General features: G+C 35.7%; 5 protein-coding genes across 5 annotated transcripts; all 5 read right to left on the reverse strand.

The window, feature by feature from the left end:
• Positions 1 to 4111: 4111 nt before the first annotated feature.
• On the reverse strand, positions 4112 to 5059 carry LOC131361461 (odorant receptor 131-2-like). The gene has a single exon (XM_058402548.1). The coding sequence runs from the start codon at positions 5057 to 5059 to the stop codon at positions 4112 to 4114; it is 948 nt and encodes a 315-aa protein (XP_058258531.1).
• Positions 5060 to 7442: 2383 nt separating this feature from the next.
• LOC131361462 (odorant receptor 131-2-like) lies at positions 7443 to 8384 on the reverse strand. Its single transcript, XM_058402549.1, has one exon. It carries the CDS (start codon positions 8382 to 8384, stop codon positions 7443 to 7445), a length of 942 nt encoding a protein of 313 aa, XP_058258532.1.
• Positions 8385 to 11177: 2793 nt separating this feature from the next.
• Positions 11178 to 12970, reverse strand: LOC131361463 (odorant receptor 131-2-like). Its single transcript, XM_058402550.1, has 2 exons — positions 12770 to 12970; positions 11178 to 11897 (listed from the first exon to the last, which is right to left on the reverse strand). The coding sequence occupies exons 1-2, from the start codon at positions 12923 to 12925 to the stop codon at positions 11178 to 11180; spliced, it is 876 nt and encodes a 291-aa protein (XP_058258533.1). The 5' UTR covers positions 12926 to 12970.
• A 3056-nt stretch (positions 12971 to 16026) lies between these two features.
• Positions 16027 to 16977, reverse strand: LOC131361465 (odorant receptor 131-2-like). Its single transcript, XM_058402551.1, has one exon. It carries the CDS (start codon positions 16966 to 16968, stop codon positions 16027 to 16029), a length of 942 nt encoding a protein of 313 aa, XP_058258534.1. The 5' UTR covers positions 16969 to 16977.
• A 5653-nt stretch (positions 16978 to 22630) lies between these two features.
• On the reverse strand, positions 22631 to 23524 carry LOC131361466 (odorant receptor 131-2-like). Its single transcript, XM_058402552.1, has one exon. It carries the CDS (start codon positions 23486 to 23488, stop codon positions 22631 to 22633), a length of 858 nt encoding a protein of 285 aa, XP_058258535.1. The 5' UTR covers positions 23489 to 23524.
• Between the last annotated feature and the right edge of the window lie 345 nt (positions 23525 to 23869).

Genomic DNA, 23869 nt, shown 5'->3' on the forward strand with positions numbered 1-23869 from the left:
CGACTGTGTGAACTTATTATTTGTAGCTACATAAGTTAGGTTGGTATAAAGGTTAAAGTATAAAGTTTAGTTCAAATGTGATGAATTGATGTCTGGGTTTTTGTGTGGCACCAAGCTTATTATCACACATCTGCCTGTTAGATGGTTGATGTATATAACTATAACCAGGAAAACAAGCTTCATTTAATGCTACATACAGTACAAGTTTTGTTTAATCCATGTTTCCATTAAACATAGAACACTGAACTCCTGATCAGTTATAAGTTCATTAATAATAAGTGCTTTAGTTGAAAGAGATCTTATATTTAACATTCCTAGCTTCAGATCAAGGGTGCTGGTTGTGCATTCACTATGATCTAGTTTTGTGTTAATCAGGTTACTAAAGCAAATTTTCTGTTTGTTAAAACATTTTTGTTTCAATGTTATGAACCCTGAGTGATGACTCTTTGCAGATAGCAGACAATTGGATTAGCCTGCTTGTCTGCTCCCTGGCCCTGGCTCTGATTGTCACCGATTAACTAGACCTGATCTAAAGCTATGTGCTATGCTGCAAGAAATGAGAGCAGCACCTTCCCGAGTGGGATGGACACCGTCCCATCCTAACAGGCCAGCCTTGCCCTCAAAAGATCTCCAATTATCTATGAAGCCCGCATTGTTTTTGGAGCACCACCTGGACATCCAGCAGTTCAGCGACCATAAATGACGAATGCTTATATCATTAGCTCCTACATGGAAGACTATCTTCGAGAACCTATATATGCTTGCCTAGGACCCTTAGATTACCTGCTAAGCCCTGGCTCCCGGAATACACCTAACCTGTGCTGCTGGAGCCCCTAAAGACCTAGCTATTTTCACATGCCTTAAGATAGTCTCCTATTACCAGAGCTCTTTCAGGTTTCTCAGTGGGTGCTTCACTGAGGAGAGCAAACCTGTTGGAGATGTAAAGCAGAGAGGAGTGGTGCTTCCGTGGGCAAGCCTTTTCATTAGCCTTGGCTTTGCAACTATGCTGCCAAGTCGTCACCCATTCGCCTCACTGTGAGGGCTCTAATGCTGGAGTTGGGGGTTACTAACTCCACCTAAGGCATCCAGACTTCCCCCTACAGACAATAGACTACTCTCACTATCACTAATCCTCTCTCTGTCTGGATGCGCACCTTTAAAGCTAATATCTTCTCCATCAGAGAGCTAACTAGCATACAATTATCAAAAGTAAAATTAATGCTAACAACGGACGAAGAATTACTAAACATCCTGCAGCTCACACACTGAACAAGCTGAAAGTTAGTCATACTTTATGATTATGTACCCTAAGTGAATTAAACCTGGTTATTGAAGAGCTCAGAAGTGGATTTCCTCCGATTGCTGTTTGAAGACCCCAGGAATTGCTCCCAAAAAAAAGAACAATTAACTGCAATATGCAAGTGAAGATTTTGAAAACGAAACCTGACCGCATAAAATATTCAGGCAAAAAAGAATATTAACTAAGAAAAAAAGAAAAATGCCGACATAGACAAGAAACTTGCGGTAAGCGCTTCAAACAGAGGAAGTCTTTTTAGGGGATAACCATGCTCTATGAAGCTACTGAACACCATCTAGAATCTCATGAACATGTCCAGGTTTCACGCCCAGGTCTTCGACCACTCACTGCATGGAAAGTGTGATTTTCGTCAGTTAATGACACTGTAAATTGCCAAATTACCGACTGTTCACAGGAATGTGCAGGCAGCACATTGTCGGGAACTGCCAAAAATTGACGTGGAATAGGCTTGGCAGTTGACCCCCAAATGTTCCTATCACCTTGGCCTGGGGTTAGCTTTTATATGTGAATGACTACAGTAAGCTATACAAATGCAAACCAGGGTAGTGTGGGGAGGGGGGACTCACTAAATGAGAGTGGGCTTATTACCCAAATGTAAAGAAAATCTAGTATAAAAAGATCAGTTTTATTTTAATTATAGACTTTTAAATTGTTGCCTGAATTTTGAATTGAAATTTGTCTTACACAGTGTCCTAACTACACATGACATGATGCTGCGACACGTGAGTAAAATGTATCTTTTCCATGTTAATCAGTTTTTGTCCTAACCAGCCTAACCAGTTTTAGAAACCATTCTATTTCTGCGACGTCGCGGCTGACAGCTCCGCCTATACAGAGATCTCATTCAATGAAAGTTCTGCACATTATTAATATTAATCATCAGAAATGTATGATGAGAGACTGATTATAGACGTTTACTGGCAGAAATATATAATAAATCCCTCAAGTTTTATAAGGAAAGCCATAAGAAGCGGAGGGGTGTATCTCTCTATGCATGTGCGCTCTTGTATGTAAATATGTGTGCACAGACTGCGATCTCTTCAGCTGCAGTACGAGAAAGCACACAAACTGAGAAAAACTGTTATGAATGGCTGTGTTTTGTGATTGATCGCGTTCAGTATGGACACAAATTTTTTATCACTGGAATCATATTACGTTGCGTCTAGTTAAGACACGGTCTTAGGGAGGCAAGTCTAATTACCTTGTGTACCACTAAAAGACACATTTATCGAACACATTTAATGAATGTCAAGTCAACTGAGCGTTATTGTCATTCCGCTACATGTAGGAACATACAGTGGAACAAAATGTTGTACCTCTAAGGCTCTAAGGACCAAATTACAGAACAGAAAATACTTTTTATTGTATACAACTAACAGTTCAAAATTGTATACAACTAATGGTTCAAAATTGAGCATAGCCCCCATCCCTCTTGGGAACAAAGAAATGCCAGCTTACGCCAGGGGAATATGCTCTATGGCATAGGTGTCAAACCGGATCCACAAAGGACAATGGGGCTCTAATGCCTGAAATCACTATCTACACCATAACTTTAATAGAACTGCTCTGTAGTTCCATAGACTCAGGCTTTGATGCAAATGCAGTCTTGAAATGACTGAGCAAATATATTTTAATTACTTCTTTGTTGGATTATCAGTTCCATCCAAGACAGACAGTTCCATCCAAGACAGTCTTTAGCTGATGCAAACAATTCACTACAATAACCAGTTCATCAGTCTGTGGGTGAAATGATATGTCCTTTTCTTTTACCTGCATCCATCAGCATACTTAACAAATGTTGCAACTTCTACAGAGTGGTGCTGACACATGGATCTGGAACTGCAGGTGCATCAGGCCACTTAAAATGTATTAATTAAAGTAATTAGGTTATTAGTAAATTAACCAATTGACACTCAGATGTAGTGGTTTCTCACACAAATAATAGTGAATCAGTAGAGATTAAGCCCACATACCTATCTGCAATATGAGGGCCCCAACAAGAACACTTTTGGATACATTTCCACCCATCCATTTTCCTGTGTATTGTGCCATGTACTTTCTTTTTTGTTGACTTGCAATATGATGTTAAACTGACCTCTTTCTGACCACAATCAACATTCTACAATAAGTGCGGATGAGAATGATCTACACACAGGACATGCAAATTGCCTTTGCAGCTTGCTTACTTTGATCATGGTAAACAATGTTGAAAAGAAATGATGAATTGTAGAACTGTGTTGAAAATTAACAAAGGAAAAATTATGTCAGAAATAACCAGGTCGGTCAGTGGTAACATAAGTCCAACTTCCCATATATAATAATGAAATGTCTTTGGAGGGTTGAGGCAGGGAGGGCATCTGGCATAGAACCTGTGCCAATATCAAAAACCGTGGATTGAACCCTGAACAGGGAGCAGCCAATGGACAACAACAACAACATAAAGTGTTGGATATTATATTAAAGTACAAGCAAAACAAGGATCACATGTAGTTGAGACGCAAGTACATAAGTAATGTATGATTAATGCCATTTGGATTAAAGCTAAAATATTTTACACTGATGTACAAGCAGTATTGTCACAAATATCTGTGGGTATTCTTGTCTAATAAACATAAATTCAAAAAGGAATAAAAAAGGACTTCTGTGAGATGCTTGTCTATGACATTTTCATGTTTATGTGCAATTTTTGCATTTTTCTTCATTTCTTTTTGTTTTCTTTTCTATGCTATTTAAGTATAATATTTCTAAGTGTGGATTTTTCCATGACAACGATTTTAAGGAACAAACAATATATTATTTCATGAGTATGTTTTTGTCTGATTCTACTTTTACAATTAATACTTTGCAAGAGAAATTTTTATTCAGGTGTTTAACAAATGTCTGATCTCGAATACCATAAATTAGTGGACTGAGCAGGCGTGGTACAATGTTTGTTATTAAGTAAGCATAAAAACTGATCTTTGCCCATTGAGTAGGCATAATACGAACAAAAATCAAGTCCAGCATAGGAGGTGTATAGGACAACATACAGAGCAATTGCTGTACTCCATGCAATAGGATTGTGCTCTTTGCTTTTTTTGTAGATTCCTTGTCACTTGACATCCTTCTTGCTGCAACGAGCACCCTACAATAAGTGTAAACAAGAACAAGCCACACAAAGGATGTGTATATTGCCTGTGTAGCTTGTTTCCTTTGATCATGGTAAATGGTATTGTACAAAAATGATGAAGAGCAGACAGTAACAGTGTTAAAAATGAACAAAGGAAATAGTATGGCTGAAATAATCAGGTCTGTCAGTGGAGGAATAAGTCCAACTCCACATATCAAAACATTAAGAATAAAAGTTCTGTGCAATGTACAGATCTGAGAATGATGCAAAGGTTTACAGATGGCAATGTAACGTTCTATTGCCATAGCAGCCAAGATCAGTGGAGTGTTCTTCTGAGTGGCTGAAGCTATCATTACTAATATACAACAGAATGAAATGCTTACATTCTTCCACGTATATGACATGACAAGGAGAGTCACAGAGACACCAACCATAATCATGTCATTAATGACCAAATGAATGTATAAAACGTATCTTGGATTGTTGTAGAAAACTGAACTTTTAAAGAAAGTGAAAACAAATGATCCGTTGATACAAATTATGATGAATCCAAGAAGAATGGTTACTAATATTTTGCTGAAAAATTCCTCAAATCTTTCTGGATCTCTGACACCATTCACTGAGGAGTTCATATTTCGAAAACACTAACCTAGGAACAAAGTAACAAATGAAGATGCTCTTTAGTCCAAGACAATTAAACAACACTAGTACATTACAATGAACAATAATGTATAGATTTAAATATTAAAACATAGATTACTTTGCCTGTGTAGTTAAGCTGGTTGAACCAATAGGTTTATATAGGCTAAGAGTAAGTAGTGTTACGTAGTAAGTTGTTAAGGAGGAAGGCATAGGGTGGGAATTCCCATGTTACTGTACTGTATGGAACACTATCCCTATGGACACTGTGAGGTTTCACACCTGATTAATCTTAAAATATTATTAGGACACACATAAATGGTATGTACACTCACTGGACATCTACATATAGCTATACTTTTGTTTTTTTATGCAGTTTTCATGTAGTTGCAGTGCAATAAATAGAATTATGCTGATCAAAGGTTTCAGTCAATGTTCACATCAACCCTCAGACATATACTGTGTTTATTTTAAAGAGTAATTGAGAGAGTAACTGCAGTATACTTCACTTGGGTGTATTAAGTGTTTTGGTGCCATGTCTATACTGGGGTTGTCCTGTGATTCCACCTATTTTGCAGGATAACATGCAAATGATGTCACTAGAATACCCATGCCAAATATATATATCTCTCTCCTTCATCTGCCTTGTCGTGGAGGAAACCTGCCTTGGCTTCCAAGCCATACAGGCTTATGTCTGCTTTTCCTGGGTAGGCATATGCTATAGCAGGTCAAATATGACCTTCTTAAATATGACCATCATAAAGGCAAATATAAGGGTGAGGGATTAGACACTGAGGTGATACAGTTAAAATTTGCTAGTCACATCATTGGAGCTTCTGTGAAGAAGCATCCCCTGGTTTCTGAAAATGATGCTGATTATATAGCAAACTGGAGAGAATGGCTGTAGGAAACCTGTGAGATTGCATCAAAGTCTGCTATAGAAGAGGCCTTGAGTCTGGCAGCAGAGTCAAGAACCAGGTAAACTCTGCTTACACTGGGAAGACTGTGCAAATACAGTGATAAGTAGGAGGTATCCCAGTCTATGAAATTAGGTCAATGATAGGAGGATGTCAAATTGTATACAGAAACCTCCTTTTTATGGCAGACTACATTCAGAAGAACCAGAGATAAGATAATGGCAAATAAGGAAAAGAAACAGAACTAAGAAAAGGAAAGAACCAGAAAAAATGCTTCATAGGACTCTGAATGGGCCTTTTTCTTAGTTGGCTGAGTTGTCTTCATTAAGACATTAGTTTTTAGACCGCCCACAAAATTGCCGGAAACATGCATAACTTTCTGCATATATTTATTTATTTATTTATTTATTTTGTTGAGATTTACAGAGAAGTCAAATTATATTTCTGTACCATTTAGTTGATTTATTGGATTGATTTCCTCAGCCAAGATAAGGGAAATAATATCAGTAAAGTCATACTCAATGGTGACTATGTCATGTCATGTTTATCTGACTGATAGCTATTTGACAGTGGTACTGCAGCACCAACACCAGAACCAGGTTTATATTTTTATTTTCAAAAAAGTACATTTTGAAATCTGCTGTGTTGACGAGACATATATTTTCTGTTCCCCATTATTATAATATACACTTAAAATATACCACTAAATAGAGTAGACCTGTTCTGTAATTGTTGTGTATTCTTTACAGTTACACTTACTGTTTATGCTTTATTTTATTTGCAGTACACTTACTTTTTATTCATTTAACAGATCATATGTATAGACATGTAAAACATCTATATCTAAATCATATTTTTCTCACCACATTCAAGATTTAAGCCTGTTGTTTTCTGTCAGAGAGTAAATAAAACATGGGTGTTTATTGGTTAAATCTGCCTATGTTACATTCATTCATTATTGATAATGTTTAACTAGAAGCTAGAACCATACTGAACCAGGTTTGTCTGTGAGTTTGGAGATGAAAAAACAAACATAGCATCACTGAAAAAATATCTTTTTTTTTACAGTGACATATTTTATGTGTTTAGTTCAGTTGTGACTAAATGCAATATGGAACCTTAAATTGATGTCATAAAATATATAAGTAATTTATTAGAATACATATGACACCAGAAAAAATATCACACTGTGAAGTTATAAAATTTCATATTTGTCAAGTCAAGCTTGAAAGTATTGTTTAATAAACTGAAGAAAAACTTTTATCTATATAGCTTGACAAATAAATAGTCATGTATAGGTACTGTATATACACTCTAGATATCTTTGTTTTGTGTTTCTACTGAACAAGAATATGTACAATTGCATGAATCCATAATAACAATGCAGTTTTAGATCAAATGAAAAAGGTGAGTCTGTTAGAGATATTGATGCTTTATTTTTTTTTTATCCAGATCACATCTATTGCATATGTGATAATCTAACCTTTACAAGGACCATGTTACAGGAAAAGTATCCTTTAATGTGTCTCACAAATTTCTGATCTCGAATTCCATAAATTAGAGGACTCAGAAGTCTTGGTACAATGTTTGTGAGCAGATAGTTAAAGAAGGTGATCTTAGTTCGATGAGTTGGAAAAAATGGAATTAACAACATATCCAAGACAGGTGTTGCATAAGACATCATACAGAGCAGTAACTGACAACCATGCAACAGAATTGTATTTCGGGCCTTTTTAGCTGAATTTTGATGATGGCTAGATGAGGCGACTTTGGCTATAAAAAGAACTTTAAAGTAAGTATAGATTAAAGTTATCCACACAACAGACATGTAAATAGCCTGCGTAACAATGGTCTTTTGTGCATGATAAGCTGTGTTGTACACAATAATTGGCTGGCAGAAAGTAAGAGAATTAAAAAATGTACTTGGTTGCATTGCAATGATAATTACAATGTCTATTATTGCAGGGAAAGCTCCAATTCCCCATAGCAAACAGATTAACATATAGGTCCTTTTCACAGTGCAGATCCGTGTATGATGCAGTGGTTTACATATAGCAATGTAACGTTCTACTGCCATGCCAGCCAAATTCAAAGGAGTGCTCATATAAGTAGTTGATGCTATTGCTAATAGTGTACAACAAACTGAAACATTTATGTAAGGCCATGCATAAGTCAATACATACAAAGTCACTGATATGCAAATCATGAGGATGTCATTTATTACAAGGTTAATGTATAAAGTGTATCTGGACTCACCATGAAATACAGGGTTGCAGAAGAAAGTGACCACTAACATTCCATTTATGAAAATAATGATTATAGCAAGAGAAACAATAACAATATTTTTTGCAAAAGCTTCCTGATAATTGTCCGGGATTCTAAGTTGGTCTGTTATGTTCATTGCCACACTCTTCAGAAGACAATATCTCTGAGAAAAAGCAGGTGTAGGAAATATTTAAATATCAATAAAATTTTAGCTAAGAAAATATTCATTTATATATTTTTGGATAGAACATGTAATAATCATTGTACCTTTTAGAAACAAGCTTTAAAACATTAACAGTTACGTTCCATATTCTTTTCATTTCTTTATCCTGTTGGAAGGCTTCTGGTTGTTACAAGGACTGTTGGACTTCAAAAGCTCACCACTGCTTTATAAGGCATAAGCATCTTGGGAGTAAAGAGGTGTGCCCATGTAAGAAATTGTAGTTGCCTTCAACGAGTGAAACATTCTTTGTGTACAGACTAATTGTCTATTTAAATTTTGCGTGAATGATTCAAAGACTGACATGATATACATATATATGACATGATATATATATAACTGCATATATATATATAACTATATATAACATGATATATATATAACATGATATATATATAACTATATATAACATGATATATATATATATAATTGCGTCAGCATCAACATTGTTGTAAACATTATACATATATATATATATATATATATATATATATATATATATATATATTATTTATACATATATATATATATATACACTATATTGCCAAAAGTATTCGCTCACCTGCCTTGACTCGCATATGAACTTAAGTGACATCCCATTCCTAATCCATAGGGTTTAATATGACGTCGGTCCACCCTTTGCAGCTATAACAGCTTCAACTCTTCTGGGAAGGCTGTCCACAAGGTTATGAGTGTGTTTATGGGAATTTTTGACCATTCTTCCAGAAGCGCATTTGTGAGGTCACACACTGATGTTGGACGAGAAGGCCTGGCTCTCAGTCTCCGCTCTAATTCATCCCAAAGGTGTTCTATCGGGTTGAGGTCAGGACTCTGTGCAGGCCAGTCAAGTTCATCCACACCAGACTCTGTCATCCATGTCTTTATGGACCTTGCTTTGTGCACTGGTGCACAGTCATGTTGGAAGAGGAAGGGGCCAGCTCCAAACTGTTCCCACAAAGTTGGGAGCATGGAATTGTCCAAAATGTCTTGCTATGCTGAAGCATTCAGAGTTCCTTTCACTGGAACTAAGGGGCCAAGCCCAGCTCCTGAAAAACAACCCCACACCATAATCCCCCCTCCACCAAACTTTACACTTGGCACAATGCAGTCAGACAAGTACCGTTCTCCTGGCAACCGCCAAACCCAGACTCATCCATCAGATTGCCAGATGGAGAAGCGCGATTGGTCACTCCAGAGAACGCGTCTCCACTGCTCTAAAGTCCAGTGGCGGCGTGCTTTACACCACTGCATCCGACGCTTTGCATTGCACTTGGTGATGTATGGCTTGGATGCAGCTGCTCAGCCATGGAAACCCATTCCATGAAGCTCTCTGCGCACTGTTCTTGAGCTAATCTGAAGGCAACATGAAGTTTGGAGGTCTGTAGCGATTGACTCTGCAGAAAGTTGGCGACCTCTTCGTACTATACACCTCAGCATCCGCTGACCCCGCTCCGTCAGTTTACGTGGCCTACCACTTCGTGGCTGAGTTGCTGTCGTTCCCAAACACTTCCATGTTCTTATAATACAGCTGACAGTTGACTGTGGAATATTTAGGAGCGAGGAAATTTCACGACTGGATTTGTTGCACAGGTGGCATCCTATCACAGTTCCACGCTGGAATTCACTGAGCTCCTGAGAGCGACCCATTCCTTCACAAATGTTTGTAAAAACAGTCTGCATGCCTAGGTGCTTGATTTTATACACCTGTGGCCATGGAAGTGATTGGAACACCTGATTCTGATTATTTGGATGGGTGAGCGAATACTTTTGGCAATATAGTGTATATATATATATATATATATATATATATATATATATATATATAATGTTTACAACAATGTTGATGCTGACGCAGTTATTGCTGCATAATATTAGGTAATCAATTTTGTCTAGTCAAGTGACTAGATTTTTTTAATGAACCATCTTTCACAACTGAAAAAAAAGTACAGGTGTATCTAGATATTATATCTATATACAAACCCAGCTAATCATAAAAGCTGATCATAAAAATCATTGAAGTTGTGAGCAGAATTTATAGGCAGATAATAATAGGTAAATACAAATGATTTATGTATGTGAATGATGATGAATTTGCAGATTTTTAACTTGTTTAACAATTGTCGGAGGACCAATAAGTATATAATAAAAGCTGTTTTCTATTCATGTCAGATTCAAATTATAGGTCTTAAGAGGGCCAGAGTTAATGACAGGAGGCTCCAGGCAGTTCTGTAGTTTTCCATAAGATGGCAGAGTTGTGTTGTGTTAGCAGTAGAACTACAACATGGTATAGCAGCTGGCAAATTTAATTATTAAGAATTAAATTTTTGGTGCATTCCCAAATTTCCCCAGATTAAACAAAATTTAGCTTGATGAATGCATTCTGAGATGCTTTTTTCCTCATCACAAAGGTTTGAATTACTGTAGTCTTCATGTAAGTTGAACCTATCTTGATCCTTGGTGGTTGTACTCTGACCTCTCTCATCAACAAGCAATTCTCCTCAAAGAACAACAACAACAACAACAAGAATACTACTACTACTACTACTACTAATAATAATAATAATAATTCACATTTTGCTAATCCTTATACAGGATCCTTGATTTCCTGGTTCTCCTTAACCACTTCATATTTATGAATTTATCTTATTTGTACATGATGATGTTTAATATATTGGATACAGGGTATCAATGACATTTACTCTCTGAAATTCACCTTGGTTTTTGAGGCAAGTGTTCATTAGCTTTCACCCTGTTAACCCTATAGAGAAGGTACCTAATCCAGTATTTTCTAAATTTCTCATCTCTGACCCCATAGATCATAGGGCTCAAGAACCGTGGGATGATGTAGACCAGCAGAAAGTTGATGTAGCGTATCTCCAGACCATATTGTGGAAACAATTGGATTAGAGGAGCCTGCATGGATGGTACCACAAAAGCCAGCATGCAGAGCAACAGCTGCACACCATGGAGCAGTACTGTGTTCCGTGCCTTTTTCACAGACACCAGGTCAGTGGAGGCTGCTCGTGCTGTCAACATGATTTTACAGTATGTGTAGAGCAAGGCCAAAAAGACAAAGGAAAAATAGACACTGTCGAAAGCACAATTCTTGTAGTAGATGGAGTGGTCACGGAAGAGCATTGAGTGGTCACAGAAGATAAAGCTTCCAAAAAAGGACACAGGCTCTTTGGTAAGAGTTATAAAGAGGTCTGTTATGGGGGGTGTGATGCTTAGAATAAGGATAACCCCAATGATCCAGATGGTACGTGGCACTGTGCACATATGGCTGTAATGGAGAGGAAAGCAAATGGAAATGTAGCGCTCAATGGCCATCCCGGCAAGTATGAGTGGTGTAGAGCGTGTTGTTAGAACAGCTATCATGATGAGTGGGCAACAGGCAGACACCAAGATCTTGGAGAAAGCATAACTCACCTGGGTAAAGGATGGACATGTTGAAAATAAAAAACATTATAGACATATTCTATTTATTTTTAAATTCTTATAGTTTTTTTTAACAGTACTGAGACTTAATGAGACTGAGAGTAAATTTGGACTTTATTTTGAAGTACACACACTGATAGTGTTAGATTGAGAGATGTTTTTTTGCCTGAAAACATAAAGAAGCAGATAAAACTGCACAGCTTCAAATTACTTTAACATTTTAGGATTTACTCTGCTTTCATTGAATAGGTTTCATTGTCCAATACTCAAGGTTTTCTGAATATCTTGGACAATGCCATATGTTAATGATATCACTAATGCAACATTAATTATATTGGTATAGCAAAGATTCTAGATCATAAATCTTTCTAAGACATATATAATTTTGGACAATATAATATTTTATATTTATTTCATTTGCTCATTCATTTGGTCACCTGCCATAAAGATTTATGATCTAGAATCTTTGCTATACCAATATAATTAATGTTGCATTAGTGATATCATTAACATATGGCATTGTCCAATACTCAAGGTTTTCTGAATATCTTGGACAATGCCATATGTTAATGATATCACTAATGCAACATTAATTATATTGGTATAGCAAAGATTCTAGATCATAAATCTTTCTAAGACATATATAATTTTGGACAATATAATATTTTATATTTATTTCATTTGCTCATTCATTTGGTCACCTGCATACAGGTTTGCATACAGGTCTTGCTATTCATATATTTCTGATAAATAGTTTGCTATTGTTTACAACAAAGTCACATTAAATTTTCTGACAGCCTACATATTTTTTAATGGCTTATATGAACTGGCGGAGTTATGGGAAAATTGGTTTAAACACTTACCACATACAGACCTGTTACAAGCGTTAACTGGATTGCATCATTAATGACCATATAAATAAACAATATGTAGCGTGGGTCCTCATAGAAAAAGCTGTGTCTGAAGAAAGTGGATGTCATGGTACCATTGAGGATACTAAGGGCCAGCCACACTAGCATGGCCACTATGTTTTTGGTAAGTGCACTGCTAAAGCTGTCCCTTGGAATAACATTCTGAGACAGGCTGAGGCTGAAGTTTTCATATGCAGATCCAGCAGAAAAGTTCATGATCTGAAAGTGTTATGACAAATGAGGAGACATGGCTATGAATCTGTGTGAAGGGGAAATATATATATATATATATATATATATATATATATATATATATATATATATATATATATATATATATATATATATATATATATATATATATATATAACGATACATTCATACAAAAATTCACTATACATAAATATTTTAAAATAATATATTAATTCCAAAATATTTTTAAAAAGCTAAAATAAAGATAAAAAATAAAGACCAAATCAAAATAAGTATTTATTTATACAAATATAAGCATTGCATAAGCATTATATGTGCTTGCATAAATTTTTTTCTCTGTGGAATGAGGAATCTGCTACTGGTTTACCTATTGCTACTGAACTTACCTATTTGTGTCATTTGTCCGGCCTGTCTAGAGGTACAAACTGGCTCTTATATACTGTAGTTGTGTAATTGATCAACAAAGATGGTTGGTGAGGGACATAAAAACTCTGTGGGGATTACCCCAACCTTGCTCATCTCTACCTTCGATGAATTTTCAGGTGGATTTTTTTCAGTGAGTGTCATGTAAGGAGTGTAATGTGCAGGAGCAAGATATAAAAGAATAGTCAGTAAGAGTCTTTGCCCTTCACAATAAATAGTTTCACATTTGCTAAAGTTAAATAGTTCCAATGTAAAATGTGATTAATATGCATCAATTATTGTGAGTTTAAATTAATTAAAGGAATACAGTATATAAACATCTGAATCAACTGCCAATTTTTTGTAGATTTTTATGGGCTAAGATGTGTTAGCTCATCATTTTCAAAGAGCAGAGACAGATCCTGACAGATACAGACCACACACTGATGCAGTGACAGTTGCCATTGAAAATAGCAGACAAAGAAAAGGTTGGCTGCCCAGAAGACTGGCAAGAAGAGACCACAGAATTATTATAGACTAATTTCAGAATGAACAGAATGAAACAGCATTAAATTTGTTAAAGCATTATAAATATTGCAAAGTTGTCATAGATTCTTTTGATTCTTTTTCAAAGCTTTTGCAGTTCTATGTTTGTTAGATAGAACAGGATTTTGGGCAGATATATAGTAACATCATATAATATATTTCAATATACTAATAAGAAAACAGCTAATTAAATGTACATAATGTACAGAATAATCATTGTTTCGATTAAATGATGCTAAAAATAAATTTTAGTTCATTTAAATTAAAAGATTTTATGTTAAATTTTAACAAGACTGTTCTTGAGTAAATCTGACTTCATTATTTTTTGTCAGTGTACTCATGATGTGTAGTAAGTAAGCATATCAAAACATTTTGTTTAATCAACAAAATTAGTAGTATCTGCCACAACATATACCTTATTGAGTGATTTGTCTTGTATTTCCATATGCTTTATTTCATACATACACTAAAGTAAGCTGTAAGAAAAACATAACACTAAATAAGATCAGATTCAAAACCGGTTTCACAACAAATAGCAGATCACCCATTTCATCTGAGTGGTATATAGCAAAGAATGCCAGGTGCACTCTTTATTTTTTAACTTTATCACTTTTTAAATGACAGTGATGTATTCTTCCCAGCTTCCAATCATAAAGGGCCCATGACCCACATTTGGGTCGCAACCCACCAGTTGAGAAACACCAAATTATGATGCCACTGCAAGCCTTATAGAGAGTCCTTTAATTCAAAGGTAGAGCTGCCTGGTTTGATCTGGTGTGAAATTTTGAAGTGACATACACCAGCTCTGGCATGTTCTATGTTGTCACACCCAAAATTATGAATACAATGGATATATCTTCTGATTTAGTCTGCATCCCAAACTGCATATTACTATAATAACAAATATTTTGGCACTTTAGGATGTAGAACTGAATTCTTTTTTTGATTTCTTTTCATAGACCAGATCAATCCACAGAATGGGGAAGAAACCTTCTTCAGCAAGTATCTCACAGCAGTATTTTCCTACCAGACAGGGTGAAATTCCAAAATTTTACAACCCAATATGCATAATAACAACAATAACAACAAAACCTGTTGAAAAGAACATGTTGGGATTTGTTAATTCAGTCACAACAGCATTATAGAGGCATTGATGTCAGGAAGGAAGGCCTAGGATGAAGTCTGCATTCCAATTCAAATGTGTGTAGTGTGGTTGACGTCAAGGCTCTGTGCAGGTCATTTAAGTTCTTTCACTTTCAACCTTGCTTTGTGCACAGGGGCATTGTTATGTTTGGGCTTGTTGATTCTAGTGATGGAAAATTGTAGACGTTCAGCAGAAAAAGACTTCCATATACACTATACAGTTGTGTGCCTCCAAATTTGTGACACAAATTTGGGAGTTTTGGGAAAGTCCACATATGGGACTGCAACTCATGGCCATAAGTGTATAACTGAACCTATTTTACTCATTTTACTGTTTGTAAATCCTAATATTCTATTGCTAGTTGACCACCAAATGTATTCAGTAATTTTAGACTACTTTGTCCCAACATTTGTTTTTCATTAGTATGGCTATTTTTGGCCATAACTATATTGTTTTGTCATATTAATTCATTATTAACGAAGCATTGTGCATTATGCATTATTATATTCATTTAAAAAAGTTAATAAATGAGTACAGAATTAGCTTTTGCATTGTTAATGGGTTTGTAATGAACCTTACTCTAAAGAGTTACAGTAATATGCAGTCTAAATTAAAGAGAGCCTACATGCACAGAGTTAAGTCTAACCTTTGTCCTCTATATCAGAGGAGGCCGCTGATAGCAAATGTTACTTTCAGGGAAGTGCTGCTAATTTGACACCAGTGTTTTTTGTAGAAAAATGTCACAAATTACACATACTTATACATTTTCAACCATATTACATACACTCACTGCATGATTTTTCTTTGTTTTTTAAAGTACATTTTTTTTTTTTTTTAATGAAGTATGCCAATAATTCGAGATTATATTGTAACATCTTTTTTAACAGTATGACATAATGTTATTTTAATTCTCTTCTTCTTTTCTGTCTACTCTTCTGCTGGATTTGCACTGAACAAATATAAAGTACCTCTTCAGGTACTTGCAGAACTTTTGATCTCGGACTCCATATATGATTGGACCTAGAAAACGTGGCATGATGTAAACAATGAGATAGGTGGCATAGCGGATCTCCAGAACACGTCCAGGGAAGATAATGTCTAGGAAGACTTCAACACTGGGAGAAATATAGGACAGCAAACACAAGAGAAGTTGAACTCCATGAAGCAAAATAGTGTTTCTTGCCTTCTGGGCTGATGTGTTATCAGTAGAGATGGCCCGAGCTGCAACCAGAACCTTCAGGTAAGTATAGACTAGTGTGAGGAAGACTAATGAGAAATACAATGCATCAAAGGCTTGCCTCTTGTACAGAAACACTGGGTCTTTGAAGACATTCTCGCGTATACACATCACAGAACTAAGGAAGAAGCTAATGGGTTCTATAGACAGAGCTATGAAGAGGTCAGTAATATCAGGTACTATGGTGATGAACCAGATACAGCCAATGAATATATAGGTGCGCTGTGCAGTGCATATCTGGGTATGCCGTAGTGGTTCACAAATGGCAATGTAGCGCTCAATAGCCATTCCAGCCAGGTTTACAGGTGTGTTGCTTGTGGTAAAGACAGCCACAAGAACAAAAAAACAGCAGACAGATACATTGATGGTGTGGTAAATGTAGCTGGCTACGAACAGAATTACTGTGACAGTCAGTTGCACTGCATCGTTGATGACCATGTGAATGAAGAGAATATATCGTGGATCCTCATAAAAGATCTGGTTACTAAAGAAGGTTGCCACCACACTAATATTGATGTAGCTCAAGCTAAGCCACACTCCAATTAAAATGAAATTCTTTGCAAATGCATTGCTGAATGTTTCTCGTACTAGAGATCCAGTCGAGTTCATATCGTAGAGCTTTATTCCTAGAATGAAACAGTATTACATTTGTTAAAGCAGTATAAATATTGCAAATTTGTCATGAAAGAATGATGTTTTTTGTTTGTTTGTTTGTTTGTTTTATTATTTGCAGGTCTATGTTTGTTAGATAGAACAGGATTTTTTGAAGATATTTAATTACATCATACAATATACTAAATATTAGTAAATTAAATGTATGTTAACAAATAACTGTTATCAGTTCATCTTATGTATGTAATTTAACTTATTCAATAACAATGCCATTCTCATCTCACTGTCCTTGTGATTATCTGTAACAGCCAATATTTTAGCCTGCAGTTTAAAAAAATTCGGTTCACTGCATTCAAATCTCAGAAACAGTTTAATGGTACAAGGTGTCCCTAGCAGTTTGACCAGACCACTGTGTGGTTAACAGTAAATTAAACATATTTTAAAAAGCTTAATTATATAAAAGCTTATTAATATAGTATATATACCATATATTTATTTATAACTGGAACTGCAGGTAAAATATTGCTCCTATTAATCACCCAAGTGTCTGTGAAGTGATACTCACCTCATTCCTTTTTGCTTGTATGTGTGTATACTGACTTTTATAGATGTCTTTAAGAAAAAGTGGGTGGGTTTAGTGAGGTCACAGACTACTGTCACAATATTTCTAAACCTAGCATGTGGAAATCCCAAGGGACTTGACATATAGTTATTTATAGTATAATTATAAATATATTATACTAGAATTATAGACTAGACTATTTAAAACACAATAGGATATCATTATATGGCCAACATCATTTTAATATCCAGCTAGTTACACTGTGCATTTATGAATGTACTTCATTGTAGTGTATCTCTTATGCTATTTGGTGTTCTGTCGGACAGGTCAGTAGTCAGGCCTATACTGCGTATCCCCTGTCATCTAGATAAGAAGTGATATCAGCCTAACACTAAAAACAGAATTATACCCATACCTACTTATTACCTATCCATCCACTATTGTGCTGCTATCTCAAATATAGACATGAAATAGATATTTGTATAGATCTTTAATTATTGTCAATAATATGGAAAAAAAATCTGAAAAAAAATTCCTTTCAGTGAAATATACAACCTATTTTACCTTTTTTCTAAGTTGAATATTACATGCAATATAGTTTCCTATTCAAATGACCTCATATATAATCTGCTGTTAATGTAAAAAAAAAAAGAAAGAAAAAAAAAGGAAAATTGCTTTAAATGTACAACCTTTTTGCAACACAGTAATGAATATTTAACTTAACTGAGCACATAAGAAGAAGGAGTGAGGAAGGTGAGTGGATGTTTTCTAAAAGCTCATTTAAAGCAGTACACATGGAAAATTTTAAATAAGTGTGTTTGCTTGATTACTTTATTGGTTGGTGTGTTGTACATAGGTTTGCTAAGTTTGCTCTTTAATTGTACTTGATAAGTTAGAACCAGCCACACGCAGTTTACACACTGTTGATAACAGAGGTAGCTTTTTGACAAATTCTAACTACATGATTCTCAAAATTAAATAATAAATGTGTGTGCTTCCAGTTGTAGATGAATATAGTCATAATATGATCTCTGTTTCTAGAGTAAAAAAGATTGATTCTTTTAATACTCTCATTTAATTTTTATTAAATTTCAAATGTGCTTGAAATCTTAAAATATCTTAAAATAATAAGAATATTAGAAATTCTATGAACCATTTATGCTGTGTGTGCCATGTGTGTTTGTGCACATGTGTTTTTGTGAGTACATCACAACTGGTCACTCCTCCCTTTTTTGTGGCATGCCTGCCACAAAAAAGGGAGGAGTGACCAATTGTGATATATATATGTATATATACACTATATTGCCAAAAGTATTCGCTCACCCATCCAAATAATCAGAATCAGGTGTTCTAATCACTTCCATGGCCACAGGTGTATAAAATCAAGCACCTAGGCATGCAGACTGTTTTTACAAACATTTGTGAAAGAATGGGTTGCTCTCAGGAGCTCAGTGAATTCCAGCGTGGAACTGTGATAGGATGCCACCTGTGCAACAAATCCAGTCGTGAAATTTCCTCGCTCCTAAATATTCCACAGTCAACTGTCAGCTGTATTATAAGAACGTGGAAGTGTTTGGGAACGACAGCAACTCAGCCACGAAGTGGTAGGCCACGTAAACTGACGGAGCGGGGTCAGTGGATGCTGAGGCACATAGTGTGAAGAGGTCGCCAACTTTCTGCAGAGTCAATCGCTACAGACCTCCAAACTTCATGTGGCCTTCAGATTAGCTCAAGAACAGTGCGCAGAGAGCTTCATGGAATGGGTTTCCATGGCCGAGCAGCTGCATCCAAGCCCTACATCACCAAGTGCAATGCAAAGCGTCAGATGCAGTGGTGTAAAGCACGCCGCCACTGGACTCTAGAGCAGTGGAGACGCGTTCTCTGGAGTGACGAATCGCGCTTCTCCATCTGGCAATCTGATGGACGAGTCTGGGTTTGGCGATTGCCAGGAGAACGGTACTTGTCTGACTGCATTGTGCCAAGTATAAAGTTTGGTGGAGGGGGGATTATGGTGTGGGGTTGTTTTTCAGGAGCTGGGCTTGGCCCCTTAGTTCCAGTGAAAGGAACTCTGAATGCTTCAGCATACCAAGACATTTTGGACAATTCCATACTCCCAACTTTGTGGTAACAGTTTGGAGTTGGCCTCTTCCTCTTCCAACATGACTGTGCACCAGTGCACAAAGCAAGGTCCATAAAGACATGGATGACAGAGTCTGGTGTGGAGGAACTTGACTGGCCTGCACAAAGTCCTGACCTCAACCCGATAGAACATCTTTGGGATGAATTAGAGCGGAGACTGAGAGCCAGGCCTTCTCGTCCAACATCAGTGTGTGACCTCACAAATGCGCTTCTGGAAGAATGGTCAAAAATTCCCATAAACACACTCCTAAACCTTGTGGACAGCCTTCCCAGAAGAGTTGAAGCTGTTATAGCTGCAAAGGGTGGACCGACGTCATATTGAACCCTATGGATTAGGAATGGGATGTCACTTAAGTTCATATGCGAGTCAAGGCAGGTGAGCGAATACTTTTGGCAATATAGTGTGTATATATATATGTTTACCTTTCAGACATGGAGATTGGTGACAATTTGACAGTTTTGGCACATTCGTGACCTGTTCTGCTAATCTTAAAAAGGTTTTCCTTCTAGGAATTTACTTCAATTAAATAATTTTGATATTGTTTTCTATTTCTAAGTGACTATTTTCTAGAGGAACACATTTTAAATTCCGAACACATGCTAAATCATATTCAGCCTACACTCAGACTCAGGTACACAAATACAGCTAACAAATACCAACTTATTTTAGGGTTCAATAGTCATCTTAAAGCAATGTTTAAAGCAAAATCTTAAAGCAAAAATGTTTAAATGTGTTTTGAAAGACTTTGGCAGTGTCATATATACCATATTTCATTAGACTATATTTCATTTTTCTTTAATCTCTTTCACTTACCTAGACATGCACATAAAGACTGATTCTTGAATTGGACTTGTACATGCTTTGAATTTCTTCTTTGTAAAAACATTTGCTTTATTTGTCTGATAATGTCAATAAATGGTGTGTCACCAGAAAAACCCTCTCAACCTTTTTTTTTCTCCTTTAAAACTCCTGTGTATTTGTTGCCAGATTACAATGTGTATTTGTGTATAAATAGTAGATATTGATACTAAAACTTTATTTTAATAACTATTAAAATTAAACTGTAAATACTTACTATACAGTTTAATTATAGAAAAGTTGTAATTCAGAATACAGTAATAAAATTATAAGAATTTGGTACACAGTTGGAAACCCTGCTGCCATTATTATTTTACTTTTAATTTATGCATTTTTTTTTACACTAAACGGCTTTGAGTGTTTCTTTTGACCCACATAATGCTGTTGCCTTTTACACCAGAATATGATTTCAGTTAGATGCAAAGGGTGTAATGATAAATATAATGATAGAAGTATATAGTAGACTTATTTGCAGATGTTCTTTACATGGGAAATTATGGGAGTCCTGTTTCCTTGTCATGCAAGTTGTCTCCATTTCTGTGTAACTAAATATTCAAAAGCCTTTCCAACATATATGTTCAAGGTTATTTATTCAATAACATACTCAGAATATGAAATACAATGGGTATTTGGGACATAAAAGGGTCCTCACATTACTACATGTACCATTTATCTACTGTATCTCCTTTCATACATTCTATCCACTTATGGTGTAATTTACAGTTTGGGGTTATAAGTTTACATACATATTGCAAAATCTGCTAAATGTTAATTTAATAAAAACATAAAAATTGCATTTTGTCTTTTTATTTAGTTTTGCCATGAGTGCCTCCTGGTAGTCCAGCTGCAGGATCCCACGCTCTCATTGCCATGGCCAGAGTTTGATTCCTGAGCAGGGAGCCACTAAAGTGTTACCTCTCAGTGCCAGTCCCAAGCCTGGATAAAAATGAGAGGGTTGCATCAGGAAGGGCATCCGGGGTAAAACCTGTGCCAAATCAAAAGATGTGGACTAAATGGTCTGCTGTGTCGACCCAGAACAGGGAGCAGGTCAAAGAACAACATTTAGTTCTGTCCTGAATAAGCTATTTCACATAACAGATGTCCATAAGACAAAATTATAACTGAATGTATACAAATTAACCAGTTCAAAAGTTTACATATGCTTGATTCCTAATACTGTGTGTTATCTAGATTATCAATGACTGTTTTTAAGTTTTGTGAAAGTTGTTTACTTGTTTTTCCTGATAAAAATCCAGCAACTTTTGCATATTTGACCCATTTCCAACAATGTCTACATGATTTTTAGATCCATCTTTTCACACTTAAAACAACTGAGGGACTCACACAACTATTACAAAAGGTATTACAAAAAGCAACACCATACATTAAGAGGCCTGTGCGCTATACAGTTTTGAACAGGATGATTAGTGTAAATTGTACACCAATGTGGGGATGTGGTGGCTTAGTGGTTAAGGTAACAGACTACTAATTGGAAGGTCATGAGTTCAAATTCCAGGTGCATTCTGAAAACTTTCTACGTTTGATTATAAGCTAAATTGATTAGATTTCACTATTGCACAAAATTGTCCAACAAATAATTACACTGCATTAAAAAAACATCACTTTTATCTTGCAAGGCATCTTCAGGCATGTTGACTAATGTCTTTTTGGTGATTATTTATTTATGTAACTTATTACTTAATAATTAATAATTATATATTGTGTATTTTGCAGACCCATAGGTACATGAAGCCATAAACTACTTTAGTTTACCAAAAATCCAAAGATTACCCGGCAAACTATGAATTGCAATCTGTAAATTAAACCTGTAATAAGATATACAGTACTTTGCAGGAAATATTCTATATGTTGAAAGTTACTTAAAATTATTCTGTAGCCTTGTTTGGCTATGGAATGTAAGTGTTATTGTAATCATCCGCCTTGTTTACAATTATTTTGAACATCTTCCAATAAAATATATTTATTTATTAGGTGTTATGTGTTGTACTTATTTATGTGTATAATTATGTATTTTCTTGAGTTGTTTAAGAGAATATTACTTCAAATATCCTTATTGCCTGCAGATTGGGGCATATAAGTTAGGAAGATTGTGTTATTATTTGATTTCTTTTCTTCTTATAGCACAACAAATCCATTTTCAGATATGATGACAACATCTGGTCTCTCCAACCATATATAACAGGACTTAAAAATCTGGGCAAAACATGAACAAATAGAAAATTTATATATTTTAATTCAGATGTAACCATAGGAAAAAGAACAGTGAAGAAGCTTTCAAGTGGTGGACCAATGTACGTGAACATACACAGCACAAGTTGCAACCCATGTAAGATTATAGTGTTGCGAGCTTTCTTGGCCTGTGAGCCAGCAGCTTTGGCAGCAAACATGATCCTGAAGTACGTATACACCAAAGTAAGCCAGACAAATGAAAGGTAGACCAGATGTGAGATGTTCTTTTTTTCCACCAAATATGGGTGCCGGAACACAGAGTCTCGAGTGCAGATGACTGGAGAATAAAAGAATTCTGAAGGCTCAGTGGCTAGAAGGATGAACAGATCTGGCAAAATGGAAATTGAACCCAGGAACCAGATAAGGCTGATCAAGATATATGCCCTTCGCACAGTACAGATGTGACTGTGATATAATGGGTTACAAATTGCTATATAACGTTCTATGGCCATTCCAGCAAGATTTAGTGGAGTGTTGAGGGTGGTGAATATCGCAATCATTAAAAGGAAACAACAGAAAGAGACATTAATCATATAAAAAATGTATAAAATAAGGTGAAGCATCACAGCAATTGTCAGCTGGATCATGTCATTCACAACCATATGGATGAAGAGGATATAGCGAGGATTCTCATTAAAGATCTCATGTCTGACAAAAGTGTGGACAATTGTACCATTAATGTAGTTGATTGAGAAATATAAAGTCATGAGTATCACATTCCTGGAGACAGCTGAGACATATCCATCTCTTGTTTTTGTTTGGGTGATGTTGCTATACATGTAGGAGTTCATCCCTTACTGCTGACACCACTAGAGGCTGTTTGTACCCTGCAAAAAATGCAAAAGAGACAATCATTTTTCCAATTCTACATAATAGCTATTCTAATAATAAATTATCTTCCACTGTACCAATGGAACATAAAGCATTCCAATCAGAGTCAAAAAATATACAGTAGTATTAATCTTTATAGTATATGATTCTTTGTATTATCGAAATACTCATCACTCTTGTCTTCAACATGGTTCTCCTTACCTCCTATCTAAGGAAGCATTATGTGAAACAATTTCTTCCTTACAGGTGTTTATATA

This window comes from Hemibagrus wyckioides, linkage group LG11 (genome assembly GCF_019097595.1).
Source record: "Hemibagrus wyckioides isolate EC202008001 linkage group LG11, SWU_Hwy_1.0, whole genome shotgun sequence".
Lineage (NCBI taxonomy): Eukaryota > Metazoa > Chordata > Actinopteri > Siluriformes > Bagridae > Hemibagrus > Hemibagrus wyckioides.